This window comes from Typopeltis vanoorti, chromosome 8, assembly GCF_054136105.1.
Source record: "Typopeltis vanoorti isolate ZY-2024b chromosome 8, IOZ_Tvanoo_1.0, whole genome shotgun sequence".
Classification (NCBI taxonomy): Eukaryota; Metazoa; Arthropoda; class Arachnida; order Uropygi; family Thelyphonidae; genus Typopeltis; species Typopeltis vanoorti.
This window is the reverse complement of record NC_143556.1, coordinates 9,019,976-9,047,299: the sequence shown is the minus strand read 5'-3', so window position 1 is coordinate 9,047,299 and position 27,324 is coordinate 9,019,976. Positions and strand designations below refer to the sequence as shown.

Here is a 27,324-nt window from a genome sequence, read left to right as displayed (position 1 = left end):
TTTCTTACCACACTTTACCCTTCTGCCCTATGCTTTATACCTTTCATGTGCCTACCGGTCACCTTTGTCCTTAAATTCCCTCCATAGTTGTTTCTTTTTTTTTTGCAGCTCAAGCTTAATGGTGTTATTCATCCATTTAACCCCTACTTGATTTATTATTCGGACTCTAGGTATACAGTCAGCCATTTCCTCATGCAAACACTTCTTAACTGCCTCCCATGCACTATCGACTTCTAGTCCTTGCAGTTGTACATGCCATGGCACTGAACCAATCAATCTCCTAAGCTTGTCATACTTTCCAGCCCAATAATTCCACATGTACCTTGTCTTAATTGTAAATTCCACACCTTTAGCCACTTCCCAAGTCAAGGCCCCAAGATCACTTTCACCAATTGGTAGCAACGTGATCATATTCGTTAGAGCCAAATTCCCAGATGGAATTATGTTGTGACCCATTCTTGTTTAAATATATTTTTCCCTTATATTTTACTTTCCTTTATATATCTTATCCATTTTCTCCGCGTATCGTCACTTCCATACTAGAAATCTAAGCTCTTTCTCCTCTTAGTATCCTAAAACATTTATTTTTTAAAGCTGCGCCATTTAGAACATTTAGTTTATAAAGAAATTTAAAACAAGAAGCAATTCCTAAATAAGTCTAGAAGTGAAATAATCATGCAGTCGTAACCTTGATCTCGTAACTTAACTTTTTCTTCCCACCCCCGCGCCTAGGTTCGTATGTAATGACAAGCGGTGCATTGAATGGCAATTTCAAACAACTGATTACTTGATAAGAAAAAGTTTATAAAAATACAATACAATACTTTAAATTCTAAAACTTCAGTTCAATACTAAAATGATAAAATGTTAATAAGAATGGCAAAATACTAACATTGAAAGTTTCACGCTAGCACGTGGGATAAACTATTATGCCTCCATAAAAACTCTACACACACCAGACAAAGAGGCTTTCCCGTCAATAATTAAGTTGGCTTAAATCCTTCACCCTCTTAAACACAATAATTCGATTAGACACAATTGGATTACACACGTTGATTTACAAGAGTTATGTGGGCTTTGTAATTCCGTTGCTACAATGAATGCCACATTCAGTTCTTTTTACCTTTCTCAGTTAAGGGTAAATTACATATACTAGTATCAATACACACTATCGCTCGTTCAGTAACACTGATAAACTAATTCCCTCATGATCTATACTATTAAGTGAGCTAAAGTCCTAGTTCAAGTCCTTCAAATTGCTTAGTAATACGAACTACAATCACAGCCATATTAAATTAACAGAATTAACAGAAAATCTTTCACAATAGCGTTTGATGAAGCTCTTCAACTAGACATTACTTGTCTGCGATTCCTGAGGAAATATTCCTTCTGTAGTGGAACATATTTGAGGTACTTCGGATCATGAGGGCCACCTTGGTTATATCATATCAGGCTTCTTCTAAGGAAACACGATCTATCTGCTGTTCTGCAGTCATCAGATTCGCCATGAGGATATCCACAATTTCTATTGATAATCTCCTTCCTTTAGACCAGGGTTGGCTTAGTATGCGGTAAATACCTTTCTTCCCGACCATGTGGCGGCCTTTGTTCTCGATAGAAGGAAAACGGGATCTAAATCCCACTTACTAATATTCCATGTCGTGGCGGACGGAGGGGGACTCCTTACCGTCACTCAGGAAACTCATAAGGTAATCTCCAAACGAAAACTGGCAAAAGACTTCGTGTGGGAGGGGATTCTTAACCCTTTTATATTATCACCCTACCGGCACCTCGTGCAACTAAATTTCCCCCCTCGACATTAGGATACGTTTATCTGTTAGGGCGGCATCTCCCTGCTGAAACTTCTATCTTTGGTGGGCCGTGTGCACGCGACTGACCCGCGGCAATGTCTAAATCGGGAACCGTGACCTTGGGCTTTACTTTGATTCTAGTTAATCCAATGAGTCAGCTTTATCAAACTCTATCAGCTCACCCAAATTTTCTAAAAATTAGCATAACTTACAATCTCTTGTTTCGAGTGTATAACAAGCAAGCCTTTTCATTGCAAAACTTTTATAACTAAATGCTGTAAATTAATTATCTTATTTTTCTAATATTATACAATCAATGTTCTTATACTAGTTAACAATTATTCTTTTCAATATATTTATTTCATTTATACCTGCATGCAAGCACTCTCACCACGTCTTGCATCAACCCAACAGTGCTGATTTCTATGAAATGAGCACCTTCTTCACTAGAGCTTAATCCCTGTGACTTTTGGCTTTGAGGGTTATCCCAAAATCATGGGTCATCAATCGGGACAGAGTTCTTCACCTGGCAGATTTGAAATACAAAATCTCACATCATGTGCGAAACCTTTCGACAGATCATTTGCGTTCCACTACAGACAATGCTGTATGGCGGTGTCCTGCACGATGGTCAACACAATGAACGTCACTTCCATTGATCATCCGGATCTCTTTCACAGCTCTTCACTGCATGTCAACTTTTTGTGACTTTTTCTGCATCGGTTGGTGTCTAACCTCTTAGGGTTAGACAGCAAGAAATGCCAGCATTTGTTTACCAGTCTCTTCATCGGTTGTCATTAGTGATATAATCGGAAAAGGTATCTCTGTTTGACTATCGATGGAGATTAAATTGTCCACTGAATCTCCAAAAGCCAGACAGAGTTGAAGTCATCGTGTACTCCCTATAAGGGAATATAAGGCACTAACTGATTTTGGTTTGATTTTTGATGAATGACAGCGTAATAAAATAAAATTTTAGAGGCTTGTCAAATAGTTCAGGATAAAAAATAATTTAGCCTATTCCTTTCATACAGATTTCATGATGTAAGTAACATATTTTAAGTCCTCCGCACAGTTTATTTAGTCGTAACTACTTTTTCGTTGCCGCCAGTTTCGCCATTCAGGTATCACTGATAGTGTACTTGCAGCTTTCAAATTAAAAAAAAAATGTTCTGTAAAAATATGGAAGCAACTCTTGCCATGATATAGCTTAAACCTCAGTGCTAGAAGATGGTGTAACACGTGTGTACTATTGCTTCTTGCTATTTATAAAGCCCACTTGGTTACTGCACTTTTGAAATACCGTGATTCTAATAAGCAGTGCACGCTTTTTCTCTCGTAACCTTCCTTAATTATTCTACTGCGTACTATGTTTATCCACCTTCTGTATTTACTAGTCATGTGCCTATGAACACTGCAAAATTTATTTGTAAGGCTGCGCCACCAGTATTATTTATATCGACTTAGTAATACGTCCGGTAGATCTCTCTCCCTCTCTTACTAGCATGAGTTCCTTCAACAAAGTTTATATAAACAGTCGTGGTTTCTCAAGTACTTAAACTGCGCTTTTATTACCTTGGTTGCTGTCTGCACACAAGTCCGATTTTTTTAGGAACAGTGCAGTTGTAAAATAAAAAAAATCAGGCAGCACTCTATTTTCATATAAATAAAACACATTGAATTACGATAATAATAAAGTACATTAAATAAGAGATAGAGAGGTTACTCTTCTGTACCTATCCTTTATGCCTTTGGTATAAAGAAACAAACTTTCCCTTTTCAATATTAAATGACTAAACAATATGATTAGTCTGTTACTCGTCTGCTTAAGAAAACCAAATTGCCGAGACTAATTTACTCATAAAGAGATTAAATAACTATGGCAAGTTACCTTACAATTAATATTCCAGTTAACAACAAATCAGAGGACTCTCTGATAGATATTTCTTTCAGTCCATCTATGACATATCTCCTAGATTACAAAAAGAATGTACATTAGAGATTTGGACACACTTACGGAGGCTCTTTGTCATGACACCTTCCATAGGTCCTTCATCAAAGTCAGTATGGTTTTTCTATCATCACAGGCCTTAAGTTTCTGTCCGAAGAGTCTTGTTTCAACGGGTGCTTCTTCGGAATGTTTGGCGGGTCTTGGACTGCAATCTTCCCGGTGCTCAAACGTTCAGACAAGGTTTCAGCATTCAGGCTTGAAGATCGTTCTGCAGCTTTTGGCTTCCATTGACTTCCCGCAGCTCTAGGACATCCGACCGGCACTTGGCATCGGCTGTTCTCCACATTTTCCTCTGGCTCTCTTCGGTAACAGAGCTTCTCCACTGCTCTCTCGGCAACTAGATCTCTGCTCTCCTCTGTCAGCGACTGGACTCTCCTCTGGTTCTTTGCTGCAAACTGCCCTAGTTCTCTCTGCCGGAAACTGACTACGTTCTCTGCCGGAGACTGCCTCCTGATGTTCGGCTCAGTCCTCTTTTATTTTCACCTTCTCGGGACCTTGCACCAAGGGTTGTAAATCCCGAAGAAATCGGCAGTTCTCCTTAATCCTTTTGTTAAAGCCAGCCCGTTCTTTTTATCTCCTCCATGCGCTCTTTTTTCCTTGTCTTGTTGGGTAGCGGAAACTTCTCTAAAACTGGCTTTGAAGATGTTTAATACTATGTATAAGAGCACAAGAAAGTTGTTTACACTTCATCGTAAACAACTTTCTTGTGCTCTTATAAATAGTATTATACAAAACTTCCGATGGCAAAGCATTGTCTTTGGTTTTGACATTCTATAAACTTTAGTTAAAACAGTAAATACAATCAATTCCCATAGGGTTATTTACATTAATCTTTAACATAAAATACATCATAGAGACAAACATGGTTATTTTTGTAACAGTTATCATGAGACGTGACCTCTATAAAAATCGACGTAAAGCGCCTTGGTATTTTTAAGCTACATCGAGTTTTACAAAGGCCCACCAATTCACGAAAAATTTTACGCCATGAAATATTTATCCATACAGTGTTTCTATGTCGTGGGTCGTATATTCTCTGGGTCGGACAATACTCAGATTTGTCTTTTAATTTTGAGTAGGGAACGCGGTCACCCTGACCTGTGGACTCTTCTTGGTGCGACTGATGTTGTGATTCATGTTTGTGACTATCCCTTGAGCGTCTAATTCCCTTCCGACCTCTTGCTCTCTTTCTCTTTCTCCCGTTACCTGGGTGGTGACCTCCACTATCATTTATATCTAATGTCTTTACTTCTAGTCCATTCTTTGCATTTTTATTTGTGACCTCTAATTCCTCTTTCTCATTTCCCGCCACCTTGACACTGAAGATGCGTAAGGTTTCTCCCCCTTTTACCTGTTCAGTATCTCTAACAATTGGGGGATTAGGCAAAAAATTCCCCCCGTCTTTCTTATCAACAATTCTAATTTCCTTTGCTCCCCCCTTTTCTAGCTGGGAACGGTCACTCTGTGTTATTTTCTCACTAATCTCTCCGTTAGCGAGACGTTCTTGGGTATCCTTCTTCCGGGCAAACTACTTCGTCCCCATTATGGAAATTTCCTTTTTAGAGAAATCGCAGGAGAACCCGTGTTTTTCTAAAAAGTTAGTTCCAAGTATTATATTTTCCGTACTTCTAGAGGTATCCAGGAGAATTAACAACTCTGGTGAAACTTTAACTTAAAATCTGGAAACCACATGTTGAACTTCACTTTCTCTGAGGCATAAATGGTGGGGTTTGTTCTTCCCTTCAAAATGACAGGTGTTCTTAGTTTAGTGATACCGTGGGATACTCGGGATCGCAATTTCCGAACAGAGATCCGGTTATCACTGACTTTTGGGAACCAGTGTCCAGCAAAACTTTGCACTGTATCCCTCTTATTTTTCCCTGTATCATTGTCATAGATCCTTCATGCTGATTCTTAATGTTTATTGGCCACTTCTTAGTCCTCCGTGTAGGATGATAGTGAGTCATTACCACATTAGATTCCAAATGCATTCTTCTATTTCATTCTCTTCTATTGCTATAGCAATTTTTGGCAATGAGCCCAAATTTATTGCATCTTATAGCACTGAGGTTTTTTCCTCCTGTTTTCTCTTTCAGTACACCCTTGTTCACACCCCCAGCTGATCCTTGGAAGTTTTTGCTTTGAACTTCCCTAACTGATTTAAAATGGAGTCACATTTCTCCATCAAGGGTTGCTGTAGTTTCTCTACCTCCTTTTTGATAAACTAGTGTAGTTCTTCCATGTTAATAGACTATGCAACACTTAATATGTTGTGGTCTATGTTATTTACTTCTGTGGCTTTATTTTCCTGTTTTTCTCTTTTCAGTTTGTGTTTACTTTTTTCTTTAGGATTGCCTGGATTTTTTTGATCACAAATGAACAAACATTCAGATGAGAGTCACATTGTCGAAAACCACATGATGGCAATTTCTCAACCATGGAAGAACCTTTGAACAACAGCGCAAATTTAACAATAAGAAGATTAAGGGGGGGGGAAAGAGATTGTATTTTTCACTTTATTTATTTTCTGTATGTCAGATTCAGTAAATACATTTGTAAATAATATTTCAATCAAATAATATATTTAATTTAAAAGAGAACTGAAAAGAGAACGTATATATATATTTATATATATATATATATATATATATTATATTATATATTATATATATATTATAAGAGAATATATATACATTCTCTTTTCAGTTAACTCAGACGAAGGCCGCCAACACATTGTGAACTGGACTCAAACTTCTAACATCCATGTGTGCTACGACGAGCTCGAAAGAAAGATTTTTGAATCTAGAGAAATTTCTATAGATTCTTCTCATATCAATAACAGCCTAAGTTTCAATCTCTCTGACGCACACGTTGCCTCTGTTCAGTATTGCCGCACTCGCGACTGCGCGTAGTCTACGTTGTTAGGAACTCAAGCTCGCTTTTTGTTTTCAAACACGCTACTGTCTTTTTTGTACTTGTTCTGTTATTACAATTTTAAGTTTCTGTAATTCTTTATATATTCCTTTGATTGTGATACCTGAAGATGTTGATCAATTCAACGAAACTGGTAAACTAGTAGTATCTTTTTAAATATACCATGTCATATTTTTATCTCTCGGTAACAGCCATTAATGTTTTTTGAATAATATTCAAACCGAGTAAAAATGAATTCTGAGAAAAAAAAAAAAAAAAAAAAAATATATATATATATAGACTTTTTTTTTTTTTTTTGAAAATCCACTCAGTGAATTAAAAGTCTTATTTGTTCATGCAAGCCCTCAAATATTTCAAGAAACTGTGTCAACTCTTGGAAGCAAAAGGAATCGAGTATTAAATTAATAATCAGAATTTTAGTGGAGAAGATTTCACCTGAAAAGTGACAATTTTATTACTACATCTGTAGACACCTTCACCAGACTAGAAAAAAACAGTCGTATCATATTCTAACAATACGACTGTTAGAATTTTATTATTTTACCAGAGAGAGACAGTAGATATTTTAGCCCATCACGTTACTTAAACTCTTAAAAAGATTGCTGTAGAAAATAAAAAGATATCGTAGTGTGCAGATAACAAGTGAATCAACATGCAAATATCAAATATTGCTCGCCATAGGAAGACAAAAATCAAAAGCATTACGAACTTTATAGTCAGACCTGTTCATGGTTTAAATGATATCAAATGATGAAAACAATATGGGTATGAATTTCAAAACTTTGAAAAGCTGACGAATTTCTTGCTTGCTGTGATCATAAATATTTATTTGAAGGTAAACCTTTTATTTTTCTTTCTTTATTTATTTTCCATTTTTTTTTTTTTTATTTATTTTTGATGGTTGACATTGTTGCATATTGTTTATGAGCGGAAATGAGTCAGTCATCTTCAAGATAAATGAACATCAGTGCAAATGATAAATCAGAAGGGAAAAAAATAATGTCTTTTTCACTTTATTTAATTTCTGTATGTTAGATTCAGTAAATACAATTTGTTAATAATATTCCAGTCATATAAAAGGTAACATAGAAAGTAACAAACTATATTACATAGCTAATATTCGTTTGAAATATAAGAAAAGCTAATGAAGACTTCCAAACCAGTCCGAGAATGTCACACAAAGATGCGACAAATAGCAAGCGGAAATGAGATGTGAAGTTTGGATTGTCGTGTGGGAACCATTATCAAAACCTCAAGTAAGAGCAGAAGAATTCCAAGCCCCAGTCAGAAAAGTTCACAAGTAGACACAACAAATCGGCGAACGGAAATGATACATTTAAGATAACACATATGAAATATCTACTGTGGGAGAAAAGAAATTCACACAATTTTTTTTTTATTTTGCTCAGTTATTCTGTTAGGATACGTAGTAAACTGAATTTTAAAGAAAAAATAGAGGAAATACAACCAACCAGCTGAAAAAAAAAATTACGACTACTAATACCAAATCTAAGTAAAAATGTCGCAGTATACTGTGAAATTAATAGAAAGGCAAGCGCGGAGTTTACTTGTCTTCCCATGATGTCGGTATTATAGAAGGTCTAGAAGCGTGGGAAACTGTAGAAGTCACCAACAGACCAGTATATCTGTTCTTCAGTTTGGAATAAAAGTGCGCCTGTAAGCATTTGGTGATTTAATATTTTAGCAATGTAAAATATGCATAACTGTATGATGTCATTTTGGACAGAAACTGTGGGAAAACATAGCATGAGGCAAAGTGCGAATGCAATTAATCCAGAGTAAAAAACGGACATAAATCTAAAAGAAGAAATAGTCAACTAGATTTTAGGTTATTTACATAAATTTCATTCTTTCAATCCATATATTTTGTGTATTTGTGTGTGTTGTGCTGGGGATATATAATTCAACTATTTTGGAATATCTATTCGCATTAAGAAGACCCATTCTGGAAAGACTGTAAGTAATTTAAATTATCATTAGAATTTCTAGACTACATACAAAACTTGTTGTAATCCATTTAAATCCGTTTATTTTAAGTTATTTTTTTTTAAAATGCCGTTTGGTTTTTCTCTTGACTGTAAACTAAAATTACCAATAGCCAAACATTTTGTAAAAAAAGATAACGTTAATTAGAAAAGTAATGTAGTTTAAGTTCGTATAGATGTAAACAAATCAAAATATCCGGATGAGTTATGTATATGAAAAAAAAAGGTGTGTGTTTGAGGGGACACCAACATATAATTAATTATTCAGTAAAGGTCTAAACGCTGCCGCCATCTCGACACTACTCTAAGTTTTCCCATAACCTTTAACAGGAAAGAAATACCCCAAATTATATTGGAAAATTAGTACTCCAATCTATAGACAACCACACACAAAACTTGACGACAACGATGGATATTTGTCACCTGGGAAAATTCCAAGATATCTTATCTCAAAAACGGCTATTTTGCCTGCTTCAGTTTAGGAGTGCCCCTGTTTAAATGTCATTGGCTATTTACTCACGGATTCTTAGGGCATTGTAGATGTAAATTTACCAAAACGTATATGTAGCATAAGGAAGAGAAATTTACACATACCTTTTTCTGGGTGTTGCGGCTTTTCTTCTTTCTGCGATGTCCGAAAACTACTGAGTGTGTGTGTGGGGGGGGAGGAAATTTGGGAGAATTAAATCAGAAAACCCAGATTTTTTTCAGTAATATATATATATAAACATATATATTATATTATTATATTATATAGGGTAGGCAAGGGTGAAAGGGTTGCTTTTTTATATAGGGAGGGGGAAGGGAAAATATAAAAAATCAACCCTTTCACCCTTTCCTACCCTATATAATATAATAATATAATATATATATATATATATATATATATATATATTACTGAAAAAAACCCGGGTTTTCTATTTTAATTCTCCTAAATTGACTACCCCCCTCCACACACTCAGTAGTTTTTGGACATCGCAGAAAGAAGAAAAGCCACAACACCCAGAAAAAGGTATGTGTAAATTTCTCTTCCTTATGTTACATATACTTTTTGGTAAATTTACATCTACAATGCCCTAAGAATCCGTGAGTAAATAGCCAATGACATTTAAACAGGGGCACTCCTAAACTGAAGCAGGCAAAATAGCTGTAATTATAATAGTTTATTAAGAGGAGTAACATGGGAGTTTTCCCAGAAATAATACACATAATTATCTCAAAAACATCGCCCACAATTCCATAGCCAAACCAAAACACCACGTAATGTCACAGAGACATATGCTCCCCAGAAATTTCCAAACACATAACGTCACGATTCCTTATATCTAAACCAACCCACAATGCTAACCGAACCAAACACACCACGTGATGTCCTTGAGAGAAGGGGGCCCGAATGAAATTCCAAGCATTCCAAACGCTATCTTATCACTATCCATCACCCACAATGCCATATACAAACCATTTACTTATCTACAGCTCATAACAACACACATCCACGACACTGATGTCACTTCCCCCATTCACCCTACCCCTATTTGGTGTAAAGTGTTCCACCAATCACACCACGAATCCTTATCCTCTAATATATTTTCCTTTTCCCATTCAAAACAATAATGTCACTTATTTACAACTAACAATTGACGTCACTTATCTACATCTGATAACACACATCCACAACGCTGACATCGCGTCCCCCTTTCACCCTACCCCTATTTGGTTCATAGTGTCCCGCCAATCACAACACGAGTCCTTATTTCCAACCATCACCCACAATTCCATAATCGAACCAAACGTGACGTCACTGACACATGTGTTCCCCAGAAAAATTCCAAACATTCCAAACTCATGAAGTCATACACACAATGACGTCATCAGCTGAACAACCAATCACGTCACGATTCCTTATCTTATCTTAATCTTGATCTGGTCACTAGTGGCTGGACTACTACTCAGGTGGTTTAACTTCTATATTGCAACCACTAGACGTCTGCTTGAACAAACCATTTAAAAATCACATGCGAGAAGAGTGGAATAATTGGATGTTGACTGGTGAAAATTCATTTACAAACGGTGGATCTATATATGCTGCATTACTTGATATGTTGTGCATTGTGATCAAAGCATGGAATAAAGTAAAAGTGGAAACTGTAATAAAATCATTTAAAAAACATGGCATCTCTAATCTTATGGATGGTATGGAAGGTGATCTGTTGTGGGACACTGATGACAATGAAAACGAAATCAATTCACCGGATTCGAACTGGGATTTATATGACAATCATTTAAACAATGAATCTGAAGAACTATTTTCAACAGATGAAGAAAATTAACATGAAAATTGAGGTTCATAATTATTATTTGTATTTTAAGACTTACATCTATTAATATTTTAAATAAATTTATGTAACAAAAAATTATCTGATTTGTTTATAAACCCTGCCGATTTTCTTATATAATGATGTATTGTAACTACCTAAATGTTCATCCAAGAAATTAAGCTTCCCCTTTTATACTCGCCGTATAAGTCGACCCATGATTTCGAGGGATTTTCTGAAGTATTTGAGAGTCGTCTTAAATGACGACATATACGGTATATATACATTTAAAATAATTCTTTTTTTCTTAATAATGATTCCATGCTTTCTTTTGCGTATCACACTTTGAGAAACTCTGCCCTAAAAGAATCGTAATATGGTCTTTAAGAGCTTTGAAACCAGGCATAGATTTTAGATTTTTGTGGATGAATGTCTGCTCCTCCATTTTTTTTCAAAACAAGGAGGTCTCATCCATATTAAATATTTGCTGTGGCAAATAAATTTCATCCGTAATAATTTTATCTAATATGTCCACAAACTCCTTAGCAGCCTTCTCATGAATTCCTAATCGGATACGGACAGGTGGCGCTTAAATCTAATATTGTTTTGTAGGAAACTTTGATTTCTTGTTTATGTATTTCATGTGTGTGTTACTGATATGGTAAGTAAAGTTTTTACTTCCACCATTTTTTTTTTTTTTGTGTGAGAGAGATAGTGACATATAGTAACACAACATCATTACCAACATTTCTTTAATCTTCTAGATATAGCTGTTATATGAGATATCAAGCATCGAAAGCATGACGCGAGCGACAATGTGCGCTTTTGCTGGTAGTATATGTATGTAGTGTCAATAAACATGGGTCGAAAATTAAAGTATCACGAAAAGAAATTGCTGAAGAAAGTTGATTTTATATCGTGTCAAGTTGATAATAATCTGCATGAAGTTAAGATAATGAGATTTTTATTCAGAAACGGGATTACAGGAAGTAACTCGCAAGAGGTGATTACTTAGGCCTAAGCGCTTACGTATGATTACATTCACTGCCGTTGACAGGGCAGTCTCGATATAGTGGTGTGTGCAAGTGATAAATACAATAACATAATGGTTGTAATGTTACACAAATTTGATTTACATGCATAGTCTTATTGAAAGGCCATGTTAGTATTCAGGTAAGGTTCTTGACTTAAAACGTTCTTACTTCAGATGTATTTCGTAATGAAATGTCTTTTCAATAAGAATATTTTGTTTGGGCGATGTTAAAAGTCAAAATAAGCTTTGGACATCATCGTAGTAGATATTGAAATGCCTATCGTGTGATTGTCGTGAGAATTTAAGATTGCCATGACTGTATACTGAGAACCCAATCTACCTAACTACTTATTCTGGGAAAGTTTCTTTGGATAAGAATTTCTATCCTAGAGTTCTGACTGGCGTAGCATTAACAAATAAATTTCGTCAGAGCTCGAAGAGAGAAACGGCCCCAGAAAGTTAGTTTAGAAGCCAGATCTCAGTAGGCACAAGGAGAACAATAGAGGTAAAATATTTAAGAATACAACAACGTAACACCTCATTAGTTTGGTGGAGAGGAAAATCATTAGAAACAGCCAGCAAGGTTGGTCGATTGGTAGAGCCTCTGCTACTAATGGCTCATGCAAAAAGTAAGTTTGAGTGCGGTTAGTAGTTGGAAGGGGATCAGTCGTTCGATGCTGTTGGCACACTCTCCCTCGATGAGTCTTTGGACTCCCTGGAGGTGTCAAATAATAATAAGAAGAATAATAATTAATAATAATAACATTTCCGACATTTGTCAACTTTAATTATAAGAAATGGGTTCCATGGCTGTCAGTTTGTAAATCATTTTAACTGCTGTTAAATTCTTTCTTAAATGGATGATCCTATGATCTTGTCAAAACCTTATAAAGAGGTATAACAACAACCTACTTATCTCTGTCAGAATGTTCCTCATTAATCAGGTAATTCTATGAGCTGTTTCAGTCACTTTTGCAATATGCTCTCTGAACTTCAACTCCCTAATCACCAGCATCCCCAAATTCCTGGCATACAGTTCTGTCAATATGGTACATAGCTGGTAATTTCTTCAACAAAATGTGTGACTTTACACTTGGCCACGTTAAACTGATATTATTCTCCTTTGCCTATATTGCCATTCTATTTAAATCATCCTGCAAAATTTCAAGGTCTTTATTGATTATTGTTCTGCCCAAATTTTTTGCCATCAGCAAACAATTGAATATTTCCTCTCAAAATTATATTCTACCCTCTGTTCAAAAAGAAACCGAACTTTTAGAAAATAGAAGAAACTACTGGTGCCACCTGTTGTATCTTTTTGTTGTCGAAAGTGGCAACCTTCTTTAGTGTTGTCAACTGTTTGACATTTGTTTCATTAGAAGCCGAGTTATAGTTCCAAGAGTAAGAGTGACAGTGTGTTTTGACGAACGGTCGGTCGTCACGATATTCATGCTGTACACGATGAATTCTCGCTATCAATTGCTTCAAAACTGAGATAAAATTGACCATTTGGCCAAGCGGAATGAATTTTTTGTGGATAATGCCCTTGGAATCATAGAAATAAATCAGCATTGTCTTTACTTTTGACTTCTCCAAGCAACTTGATCACTGAGTAATTCAAGTATTGTTTGTTTCAGTTACCTCTCTACCATTGGCATTCATAACAATTGCTCTACTGTAGTCATTCTTCTTTTACTTGCCACTTAAGAACTTTGGGATTACCTTTCGCTTGCACAGCTAATTTCCTCTCTTACCCTGAATTTTCCTTTCTTACTATAATTGCGGTCACCCTTCTGTCCTGTGCTTTATACTGCTCATGTACTTGCTGATCACTTTTGTTTCTAATTCCATCCACAATTTTTAGTTCTTGCTCAATGATGCTATCCATCCATTTAACTCTCACTTGATTTATCCTCTTGACTGTAGGTATACATTCTGCTATTACTTCAGCTCCTTTTTGTTTCAATAATGGAATACCATGAGTTGCGATTTTTATTGACTTTTTAGTTCTCTTACTGTCATTCTGTACCATCATGAGGAAGGATGTACAGGAAGGTGGTTTTTATGTTAAATCTGGTGTCAAGCAAGTAAGTACATTATCACCTCTGTTATTTATTATCTATATATAGTTCACATTATGAAGGAAAGTGGAATGAAACCTAATATCGAAATTGGAGATGTTAATCTTAGCTCTTTACTTTATGCAGATGATGTTATACTTCTAAATAAATCCATTACAAGTCTGTAAGATTCTCTAACTAAATTGAATAAATGTTGTAATAGATTTGGTATGAAGGTCAGCAATAACAAGACAAAGATAATGAAAATAGGCAAAAGCATTGAAAATATCAACTGCATTCTGAATGGAGAACCTTTAGAACAAGTAAAACATTTTGGATACTTAGACACGATTTTTAGTGAAAATGGTTAATTAAATATGGAAATAGACAACAGAATCACTAAAGCTGATATGGTAGGAAGTCAAGTGAATAAATTTATATGGAATAAGTGAGAAATTAGTCACAATGCTAAATTAGCTGGATACAAGACTGTGATCAAGTGAACATTGAACATTTAAACAGACAGTGAACATTTAAACCAATTTTAACTTATGGATCTGAGAGCTGGGTTAGAAATCAAACACTTCACCTAAGAAAGATTAGAGGGGTGAACAGGTGGCATCAGTAGCAATATCATATTAAAAACGAGGCTATTAGGAAAGAACTTAACATAGCATAGCTAATCTCAGGTAGTCTGGTCACTTAAACAGAATTGAAAGGAAAGATTAGCAAAACAAGTGTTCTCTGTCAGGTTGGCAGGAAAAAGACCTAGACCAAGATATAAGTGGGTTGATACAGTAAAAAGTGCCTTAGAAGATAGAAATATAAGATCTTATAATGTTAGAGTCTTGTCAGGTAACAGATTGATTTGGAGGTAAATTATAGATAGGAAGTTAGTAATGATGTGAGTGTAGTACTATCATATCATGTAGTACTATCATATCCTGTACACCCCTTGAGGGTGCATATTAGGAATTTGATGATGATGATAGTTATATTACATTAGCTACTAAGGGATCTACTACTAAGGAGGTGCTTTTTAGAATTGTTTGTTGTTGTTTAATTGCTATTCTATAATCCTGTATTGAGATGCTTATGTCACTTAGTCAAAAAATGTAACCAAGATGACCATCTGACAAAGATTGTCATCTGTAACCAAGATGATCATTTTTAATTACAGACATCCTATGATGCATTTACTAGATCTAGCATTCTCAAATCCCTGGTACTTTCTATCACATGCTGCCTATCCCTTAGTAACTGCATAAATTTCATTTTTCCTTGCATGTTATTAATTAAATTGTTTCATTCTTACTATACATAGAACATTTTTTTTATTGGTTTACAGTCAGCAACTCTCCATACAGACCTAGGTGATATAAAGATAGAACTGTTTTGTGAGCAGTGTCCGAAGGCATGTGAGGTATGTTACATTTTGAAACAAATACATAGTTATTAGTTTATTTGGCAGGTAGAAATGCTTGTAGCGATGCCTTTGAAAATTCATACTTTTTTTATAATCATTCCACACATAAGATGTCAAAAACCTATAACACAGTAGTGTTCTGTAATAAATAAATAACATAAAATGGATCTAACTTACGTATATATATTTTTAGTATAAAATTTTTGCCCTAGTAATGAAGGCATAGCACAAATACTTTTTTAAGGCAAACCTCCTTTGAATTTGTGTTATCTGGAAATGAAGGCCTTAGTTTCTCTGTAGAAGAATAATAATTTTATTATTACAAAGTCAGACAGAGAGAAAGCATTAGTGGTCCAGATCAAAATGAATACTATAGGAAATTAATTTTAATGTTACATGACTACTCTACATATCATCCTCTTGCTAATGATCTTATTATGACCCAGATTATAAAATTAAACACTCTGATAGATAATGTTTCTAATTGGGATGTGGAAACTAAGAAGAAAAACTCAAGTGTTACCAGTGGCATCCTCGTTTATATGTTATTAAAAGTCCAGAAAACAAATATTCCATACATCCTGTTGTGGATTACATTGGCTCTCCATCTTACAAAACACCTTTCCAAATTGCTTTTGTCATTCACAAGAAAGCCCTTGTCAGTTATCAAAAATAGTTCTTATTTTATGAAAAAGATATCAGGTGATCTCCTTTTTAGCCTGGATATTGTGTCCTCACTCACAAATGTTCTTTTATGAAACACTTAACTTCCTCAAGCATGATTTCCTGGGACATGTTGTTAGCCAATTTGACTTTGTCATTCATTGTAGTTACTTCACATGCCAAAACCAACAAAATAATTGAGTCCACATCGATGGATAGTTCTCTTTCTTCCACACTAGCTAACTAATTCATGGAAAGATTTGAACAACAGGTACTGAATAGCATCCTTCCTAAGCTGTCCTTATGGTACAGATATGTTGATGTTTTTGCAATTTGGTATGACTCCATTACAGATGTACAGAGTTCATTAATAAGATCAACATATTTTGCCATCATATTCAGTTCACTCTTGAGTTAGAAGAGATCCAATTGCCTTTTTACACCTCCTTAACAAAATAACCAGATGATAGCTTTAATTTCTCAGTATTCAGAAAGAAAACACATACTGGACTTCTCATCCTTTTTGCAAACCATCATAATCATCAAAAATATGGTACATTAAGATTTTGGTACATCAAGCACACTTTTCTTTGCTCCACTGAATTGCTGCTCTCCCAAGAAATAAATTGCACCAAGTTCACTTTCCTTGCTAATGGCTTTGCCTAATTGTATGTCAAAAAATAATTAATAATTATAGCATTTCCTTGTCATTTGCCTCTGATCATAATAGTGATATAGAGGTGGTCCATTGTCACCATTACCTATGTTAAAGGCATCTCAGAAGGTATAACCAAATCACTTAGTTCTGTTGGCTTACAAGTGTCCTTCCATCCCACCAACAAGATATCTACTTGTTGCTAAGGACCAACCTGGTCGGCCAAGTAGTTAGCATATCTGCTCTCCATTTCAGAAGCTGCACATTTGAATCCTGTCAAGGGCATTGTAGGAAAATCACAAACATGGATGCTTATGATTACTAACTGCTGTAACTTTTTTCCTGGTGCTGTATGACCTTTGATGTCTTTGTGCCATAAAAATCAAATCTAAATCTAAGAGAGCTAAGTTGTGTGTGAAAGTAGCTAAACAGAAGCCATGAGAAGACTGGTATGAATATACAATATGAGTATCAGAAATACAGCAATATGTTCTGGAGGCTATTTAAAAAAAACTTAGAAATGAAGGAAAGAGTATAGTAAAAAGAATCAGATGTTAAAAGGTGACATGAGAACAAACTGAAGATATTTTGAATATATGGACTAATTATTTTGAAGGACTTGAGTAAGGGTCAAAGCCAGATAACCTGGAGGAGACCTCCACATAGCTTTTAAGGAATATGTAGAACATGGGGCTTCTGACATAATGACTGATCATTATCTTCATGTTCATTACCCAGTGGATACCTGGCAATTGGGCATCCACTGGGTAATGAATGAAGGATGAGCTGACGGTTTGGGACTTCACCAACCAAAATGTTTTCTTTATTAGTTTAAACCAGAAACTAACATGATGGTACAAAACAATGCAGTTTCATGCCAGCTGAGGCATCACCTAGTTAAAGAAGAACTCTAATGCTTGCATCAGGGAATCAGCAAAAAGTGAAAACACAGCTACCAGAACAACCACAATGTCAGAGAATTGAAGAAAGGAAATAGAGCTGGTGGAAGAATATGAAGTACCACATGGACATTTGTGTTACTGAGACAAATAAAACTAAAACAAGTGAAATCATGATAAATAATAAATATAGGATGTTATATTTGGACAACAGTGATTAGGGAAAGGAATGAGAAACAATAGCATTCACCACCAAACATTGATAGACAATTTCAAGTAGTTGTGGAGAATTGGACAACAAAACTTATTTGTGTTTATGGCTTGATAAAGCTTCAGCTGAGGAAGAAGTGGACGAATTCTTTGAATCATTAGAGAAAGCAGCCAGCATAAAAAAAAAATGAAACTTCATTGCAAGTAATTCAGCATATTCCCTGATAGAATACAGAGAAAAATGTACAAGCTGAACTGTGTGTAAAAGTAACTAAACAAAAGTCATGGAAAGACTGGTAAGAATATAGAAGACTTATATCATGAATGTACAACAAATATTCCTTTCTTTTAGAGTTACACGGTGATCAGCATTCAACATAATCAACATAACAACCGTGTTAGAAAACTTTTTTATTATCCCGACGTTTCGATTTTCACATCAAGATCATCATCTGGAGCATACATCAATATACAAGACAAGCTGAGTTACATTATTAACTGTAAGCTAAAGAAACAATGCTTTGATCACATGTTATTTTACTGGCATAACATTTAGTGAAAAAAAAAAAAATAAATAAATAAAATAAAAATACAAATTACACCAAGCTAAATTCTATTTACAACGACAGGAATAAACATTCTTTCAGATGATTTTCTTTCAGAAACAATGATGTCCTATTTTTAGTATTATAATTCTTATTTTTGCTTTTAAGATACTGGATTTTCTACAGTCTTGTTTATAGTTGTTCTTAGTAGGAACGTTCCGTGGGTCGAATATATACTTTCCATATGTTTGGGATTTTTAGACCATCATTGCTGTTCAGATTGGGATGGTTGATAATAATCTCGCATGCTTCCTTAAATTTCCATTCATACCATGTTTTAGTGCGATGTAGACAGCTAGTGCTTTCAGTCAATTCTGTGTAAGGTATTCAAGGCATGATCAGAAAGGCCAGCTTCCCCGTAATTATTGTATTTAATGTGTTGTTTATGTTCTTTTTGTCTGATAGGAATTGGCGTCCCGTTTCTCCTATGTACGGTGTGTTGCAAGTACAATAATTCCGGTATACTCCAGGGTGGGTCTTTGGATGAGTTGAGCAAGCGTTTTAATTTTGCAGGAGGTTTGAAGGTGGCTTTGAGGTTGCATTTTTGTAGTATTCTGTTTATTTTGTCTGATGTTCCTTTAATGTAGTGAATGGTTATGGTTTTACTGTAGTCTGGTTTATCTTTGTTTTTTATTAAGGTTTTGTAGAGAATTTTGTTAATAGTGTTTTGGCTGTATCCGTTTTTTTGCAAAGTATTAATGATAATTTTAAATTCGTCTTTCAGTGCCTGCTCGTTGGAACAGATCGTCTGAGCCCTGTTTTTTAGCGTGTTGATGACAACTAGTTTTTTGTGTTTGGTGGTAGGAGTTTATGTGTATATATTCTCCTGTATGTGTCGGTTTTTGGTAAACAGTGAAGGAAAGATTGCCAGAGGGAAAACATGTGACAAGCGTATCCAAAAATGGAAGTATGTTGTGTTTTTCAATTGTGAATTGAATGTGTTTGTTTAGGTGGCTAAGGAATATGTCTAAAGTCTGGCGGCCATGGGACCAGATCACGAAAACATCATCAATGTATCTAAGCCAGACTTTGGGTTTTAGAGGGGAGGAACCTAAGGTAAGTTGCTCAAAATTTTCCATGTAAAAGTTAGCAATGGGGGAGATAATTGCGAGCCCATGGCTGTGCCTTCTTTTTGTAAGTAGAAGGCATTTTGCCATACAAAATAACCCGACCATAATACATGCGCAAATAGCGCTGTGATATCTGGAGGGAATTTGTTCTGTAGGAGAAGGATTGTGTCGTTGATTGGGACATTTATGAAGAGGTCAGAGATGTCAAAACTGACTAATAAATCATCTTTTACTAATGTAATGTCTTTGGTGTTTATGAAGTGTTGTGCATTTTTGATATAGGAGGGGGAATGAACTACCAACTCCTTGAGTGTTGCCACTAATTTTTTGGCTAAGTGATACATCGGGCTATCAATTCCTTCAACTATAGGTCTTAACCGTGTGTTTTCTTTGTGAATTTTTGGTAGCCCGTAAATTCTTGGGGAGCATGCGTAGTGAGGAAATAGTTTTTTGACTCTATCTTCGGGCCATGTGGTAATTGACTTAAGTTGTTTCTCTGTTTTGTTTTTTATTCTGTTGGTTGGGTTGTAGTTAACTAATTGGTATGTGTTATTGTCAGAGACCAGGAGATTCATTTTTTCTACATAAGTGGTGCTTCAAACCTCTTGCAAAATTAAAAAGCTTGCTCAACTCATCCAAAGACCCACTCCCTCCACTGGCCCAACCTGGAGTATACCGGATTTATTGTACTTGCAACACACCGTATATAGGAGAAACAGGATGCCCAATTCCTATCAGACAAAAAGAACATAAATGACACATTAAATATAATAATTATGGTAATGCTGGCCTTACTGATCATGCCTTGAATACCTTACACAGAATTGACTGAAAAGCACTAGCTGTCTACATCGCACTAAAACATGGTATGAATGGAAATTTAAGGAAGCATGTGAGATTATTATCAACCTTCCCAATCTGAACGGTAATGATGGTCTAAAAATCTCAAACATATGGAAAGTATATCTTCGACCTACGGAACGTTCCTCACTAAGAACAACTATAAACAGGACTGGAGAAAACCCAGTATCTTAAAAGAAAATAAGAATTGTAATACTAAAAATAGGACATCATTGTTTCTGAAAGAAAACCATCTGAAAGAATGTTTATTCCTGTCATTGTAAATAGAATTTAGCTTGATGTATTTTTTTTTTTTTTTTCACTAGATGTCATGCCAGTAGAATAGCATGTGATCAAAGCATTGTTTCTTTAGCTTACAGTTAATAATGTAACTCAGCTTGTCTTGTATATTGATGTATGCTCTAGGTGATGATCTTGATGTGAAGATCGAAACATCGGGATAATAAAAAAGTTTTCTAACACGGTTATAAATTCCATAAATTTTTAAAATGAATGCTGATCACCGTGTAACTCTAGAAGAGAGGATTACAATAATTCATGAAGATTCGACCCACAAGCGATGCAATCAATACGTTAAGCTGAAGATTCAAGTTTCAAATTTGATCAATCGACTGGCTTTTTTAAAACGGTGTAGGGACACCAATATCACTCCTAATTGCATCAAGCTAAAGAGAAAATTCACCTCAACAAAAGCACAATGAATATACCACTGTATGGAGAAAGCACTTCTCAGAGAGCAGATCCACTACCAGAAAGAACCTAGCCGCCACACAAAACCAGCTACTAAAAGAAAAAACTGAACTTTTAAGCTACGTAAATGAAGATATCTGAATGATCCTAGAAAAGATTGCGGACAACACAGCAAACCACAACCTCCGAGTGAAGAAAGGAAACCTAATTTTCAAATTCCAAAGACTAAAAGAACGACAAAACCAGCTGCCATATTCAAAGTTCGCCACAGTGAACAACAACAACCAGCCAGAAGCAAGCAACAGGCGCCACCAATCACCCACATGTATCAATAACATAGTCAACCTATCTGACTACGCTCTAAACAAAGTCAAAATCTCTATACTTAACAAAGGTTTAAATTTTGCTATAGCATAGAAATCAATAAACAACTTGAATTTATGGGTAATATTGAAAGAGGCCTAAGATTCATCCCTAATAACATAGCAGACAAAATACGTTTAGAAACTGCCAACATTTTAAATCATAACAGAACAATAACAAGCAACATTACTAAACACGAATTAACCGCGGTGAAATCACTTAAAACAAATCCGAACATAGTAATAACCAGAACTGATAAAGGAAATGCCACCGTTATTTTAAACCGTACCACTTATGTAGAAAAAATGAATCTGCTGGTCTCTGACAATAACACATACCAATTGGTTAACTACAACCCAACCAGCAGAATAAAAAACAAAACAGAGAAACTACTTAAGTCAATTAGTCAATTCATGGTCCGAAGATACGGTCAAAAAACTATTTCTTCGCTATGCATGCTCTCCAAGAATTTATGGACTACCGAAGATTCACAAAGAAAACACACCGTTAAGACCTATAGTTGAAGGAATTGATAGCCCGATGTATCACTTAGCCAAAAAATTAGCTGCAACACTCAAGGAGTTGGTAGTTCATTCCCCCTCCTATATCAAAAACACACAACACTTCAAAGACATTACATTAGAAAAAGATGATTTATTAGTCAGTTTTGACATCTCTGCCCTCTTCACAAATATCCCAATCAATGACACGATCCTTCTCCTGCGGAACGAATTCCCTCCAGATATCACAGCGCTATTTGCTCATGTATTATGGTCGGGTTATTTTGTATGGCAAAACGCCTTCTACTTAGAAAAAGAAGGCACAGCCATGGGCTCGCCATTATCTCTCTCTCTCCCCCCCCCCATTGCTAACTTTTACATTGAACATTTTGAGCAACTTGCCTTAGGTTCCTCCCTTCTAAAACCCAAAGTCTGGCTTAGATGCGTTGACGATGTTTTCGCGATCTGGTCCCATGGTTGCCAGACATTAGACTCATTCCTTAGCCATTCCTAAACAAACAACACAAACGCATACAATTCACAATTGAAATTGAAAAACACAACATTATTATTATTATTATTATTGTTCCGGGCAACTCCAATGAGTCGACAGACTCATCGAGGGAGGCCCTGACATCCTGTCAAGAACAACTATTTGACATTGACACAGTATCTATCATACCTTGCCTTGAACTCATTCACGGTTGTAGCACCCACAACAGACTCTGGAAGCTTATTCCACTCATTCACTACTCTCCAAGTAAAAAACCTAGCTCTAACACCCTTGTCAACCACGCTCTTGCCCAGCTTCCATTCATGGCCCCTAGTCCTCCCACCACCAGTCATATTTTCAAAAATATCTTCTGGATCAATCTTATAGAAACCCTTCAGTAATTTGAATGTCTCAATCGTATCACCCCTCCTTCGCCTATCGTCCAATTTCTGCAACCCACAAATCTTCAACCTATTCTCATAAGGTTCATTCCACAGACCTGCTATCATCTTGGTCACTCGTCTCTGGATCCTCTCCACTTCCTCCCCATCACGAACATACTTCCATTTCTGGATACACTTGTCACACGTCTTCCCTCTGGCAATCTGTCCCATATGTGTCGGTTTACCAGAAAGCGACACATATGGGACAATATATACACATAAACGCCTACGACCACCACCCAACACAAAAACTAGGTTTCATCGACACGCTAAAAAACAGGGCTCAGATGACCTGTTCCAACGAACAGGCACTGAAAGACGAATTTAAAATTATCATTAATAGTTTGCAAAAAAAAGGATACAGCCAAAACACTATTAACAAAATTCTCTACAAAACCTCAATAAAAAACAAAGACAGAACAGACTACAGTAAAACCATAACCATTCCCTACATTAAAGGAACATCAGACAAAATAAACAGAGTACAAAAAAAAATACAACCTCAAAGCCACCTCCAAACCCCCTGCGAAATTGAAAAGCTTGCTCAACTCATCCAAAGACCCACTCCCTCCACTGGCCCACCCTGGAGTATACCGGATTTATTGTACTTGCAACACACCATATATAGGAAAAACAGGATGCACAATTCTTATCAGACAAAAATAACATAAACGACACATTAAATGAAATAATTATGGTGAAGCTGGCCTTTCTGATCATGCTTTGAATACCTTACACAGAATTCACTGGAAAAGCACTATCTGTCTCACTAAAACATGGTATGAATGAAAATTTAAGGAAGCATGTGAGATTATTATCAACCACCCCAATATGGACTATAATGATGGTTTAAAAATTCCAAACATATGGAAAGTATATATTTGACCCATGGAACGTTCCTTACTAAGAACAACTATAAACAGGACTATAGAAAATCCAGTATCTTAAAAGGAAAAATAAGAATTGTAATACTAAAAATAGGACATAATTGTTTCTGAAAGAAAACCATCTGAAAGAATGTTTATTCCTGTCATTGTAAATAGAATTTAGCTTCATGTAATTTTTTTTTTTTTCACTAGAGGTCATGCCAGTAGAATAACATGTGATCAGAGTATTGTTTCTTTCACTTACAGTTAATAATGTAACTCAGCTTGTCTTGTATATTGATGTATGCTCCAGATGATGATCTTGATGTGAAGGTCGAAATGTCAGGATAATAAAAAAGGTTTCTAACACGGTTGTAAATTTGATAAATTTTTAAAATAAAATAAAAAAAAATATTTTGGAAGCTATTGAAGAAGCTCTGAAATGAAGGAAAAAAGTACTGTGAAAGGAATCAGAAGATGATAAATATAATGTAAAAATTTGAAGATATTCTTGATGTCTCAAGTAATTTGAAAGATTGCTCAATGAAACAAGAAGTGAGAGAACATTGGTATTCAAGTGGGATGCAACCTAGTGACTTTCATTTCTTAGTTAACAAGGGAAGCACAACTCATCAATAAAATGTATTAACATTAGTAAAAGCACACAAAGTAATTTTCCTTTCTTTTATATCCCAAAAGAATATCCTAGATAACTTTTAAACATACCTCTCTACTATCACCTGCTTCTCTTTCATATACTTACACTGTTCTCTTTTTTCTGAATATCACACTTTGCTTTAGTGTCATCCATGCAATATTGAGACTGTGCAGTATGATATCGTGACAACTACAGCAATCCCTTGATTAGTGCGCCTAATGCATTCTTTAAAACAGGCACATTAATCGAAAACGCACTAATCGTATATAATAACCTATGGGAAAATGTATAATTCGTTCCTCAGATTTATTTTTTGACCTAATTTTTTTAATAAAAGAATTAGGATATGTCTCAGGGTCTAGTTAAAGGAAAACCATATAGCTGAAAGACATAAACATATTCAGAATATAAATTTATTCTACTTCTTAGCAAAGAATTAAGCTAATGTAGTTTGGCAGGTATTTTGTTTCTTTTTTTTAGTACAACCTACGATATGGCATTATTGCCTCTTCTACTCTTCTGCAAATGTTAATGCTTTTCTCTTCATCAGGGTCAGCGTCTAAGCATTGCTGCTTAAAAACTTCGATGTACGATAAATATTTTCAAATTGTTTCTGTAAAATCTCTTTTGGCTGACTATCAGTGGTTAAATTTTCTTCATATTCTTCAGGATCTTCCTGCTATGCATATAAATTTAGCAGGTCGGAATCACTCAATTCTTCAGAATGAGATTTAATTAACTTTGGACGTTATCATTGAAGGAGAGAAAGAAATGAAGGACGTACGAATTGGTCACCAACACGCGAAATCATGTGCTTTATAGATAAAATTTCCCAACTGTTAACAAGCAAAATAGTTACCACTTTAAGAACTGCAATGTTCATAAAAGAAAAGTTAATTTTCTAATGTTTAATAATAAACAACTCATCCAGATGGATTGATTCCCTATTATCAGAATGGATTCTTCTTTTTGTAACCTGCACAGAAGTGTTGAAGGGTCTCGAATCTGTGGGTGTACTATAGCAGAAGACATAAATTTTGGTGGTAAAAATTTGCAACATAGTGTACATTGAACAGACAGAAATGCTCATAAATGACCTCCCCCTTGCATTAATGAATTTAGCAAAAATTAATAAAATATACTGTTGCAGTATATTATTTACATGCATAATAACATTGAAAATTATTAATTTAATGTGTGTACCTTTATAAAATTTGATTTTTACTGTATACTGAATATAACAGCCTTGATTAACATTTTGATTGGTCAAGTAGTGTAGTATGTCATTAGAAATAACTTTGTAAAATGTTTTAAATCGCTAACTAAATTATTTCATTCTGGTGAGTGATTTTTTTAAAATAGTTAGCCATAAAAAAAGCCATGTACAAATAGAAAATTTTTAAAATCTGTAACATTTATTTTTAAGATGTGTATAGGCACACTAATCAAATTTTAGAGGCGCACTAATTGAATTTGGGTATCGAAAAAAAATTATGCATTAATCGAGGGATTGCTGTATATATCACAAACATTAGTTGAGCAATTCATCAATAATAAAGGGCTGGTACTGATGCATGCTTGAATGAAATTAGTTACTGATCCTTGTTGCTGCTGTCTCTAGTTATTCTGTAATCAGTGTTGAAATTATACATTATCTGTTAATTGCATGTTTTTTTTTTTTTCCTTCAGTTCTTTATCTTGTGTGTTTTGTGGTGGGGAGATAGATCCAACAGGCAAGAAGTAAAATATTTTCTGATAGTCTCATTTTCATTAGAAAAGCCCTTGCTAAATGCTTAAGTATCCTACGTAGGATTCAATGTAAACATTGAACAGACTGAAATGCTCATAAATGATCCCCCCCCTTGCATTAATGAATTTAGCAAAAATTAATAAAATATACTGTTGCAGTATATTATTTACATGCATAATAACATTGAAAATGATTAATTTAATGTGTGTACCTTTATAAAATTTGATTTTTACTGAATATAACAGCCTTGATTAACATTTTGATTGGTACTCCAAGTATTTGGTATAACCAAAGTTGACTAATTAAAATTCAGTAACTGAAACTTGACTTGTAGAAATGAACCGTTGGTATAGTTTTATTGAATTGTTACATATGTAAATACTGTGAGTGTTATTAATAACAAGAAATGCAGAACTAAGACATTGTTTGAACAACTTGGTTTTATTTTTTTTCTTAGAATTTTTTGGCTCTTTGTGCAAGCGACTATTATAATGGCTGTCTTTTTATCCGTAATATTAAGGGTTTCATGGTGCAAACAGGTGATCCTACAGGTATAATACAATACTTTGTAATTATTATATAATATTTGCTTATGATAATACTTTGGATTATTGAAAGATGTTGGAAGTTTTTTCCCAGTTGGTTAGACTATAAATTATATATTTAGTTTAATCCTTTATCCAAGTGTAAGCAAACAAAGTTTGCACCTGAAGTATCTTCAGTACTGAGGCAACTCATGGCAAAGTTGGACTAAGTTTTCATTATTTTCCTTAGTATCTCCCATAATGCAAAGCACATCTCCTTGCATACATGTATAATGCTATGCATTATGGGAGGGGTCACTACCCAGACCACTTTCGTTGAGGTCTCTTCAGGTGTGATACCAAAGTTGAAGCAATGCAGAACTCAAAAGGTGTGATACCTTTTGGAAAGGCATATGGAAATATGAGTTCTGCATTGCTTCAGCCTTGTATCACATCTGGGTCTGGCTCCCATTGAAGA

At 35.1% G+C, this 27,324-nt stretch overlaps 1 protein-coding gene across 1 annotated transcript in view; it reads left to right on the top strand.

Moving 5' to 3' along the window:
- Positions 1–11,689: 11,689 nt before the first annotated feature.
- LOC150103715 (peptidyl-prolyl cis-trans isomerase-like 3) overlaps positions 11,690–27,324 on the top strand; it is a 40,985-nt gene continuing 25,350 nt past the window's right edge. Inside the window, exons 1-3 of the mRNA XM_090396511.1 lie at positions 11,690–11,738; positions 15,519–15,593; positions 26,780–26,873. Coding sequence (XP_090252637.1) covers positions 11,736–11,738; positions 15,519–15,593; positions 26,780–26,873 — 172 coding nt within the window. The 5' untranslated portion in view covers positions 11,690–11,735. The remainder of the gene's footprint in view (positions 11,739–15,518; positions 15,594–26,779; positions 26,874–27,324) is intronic.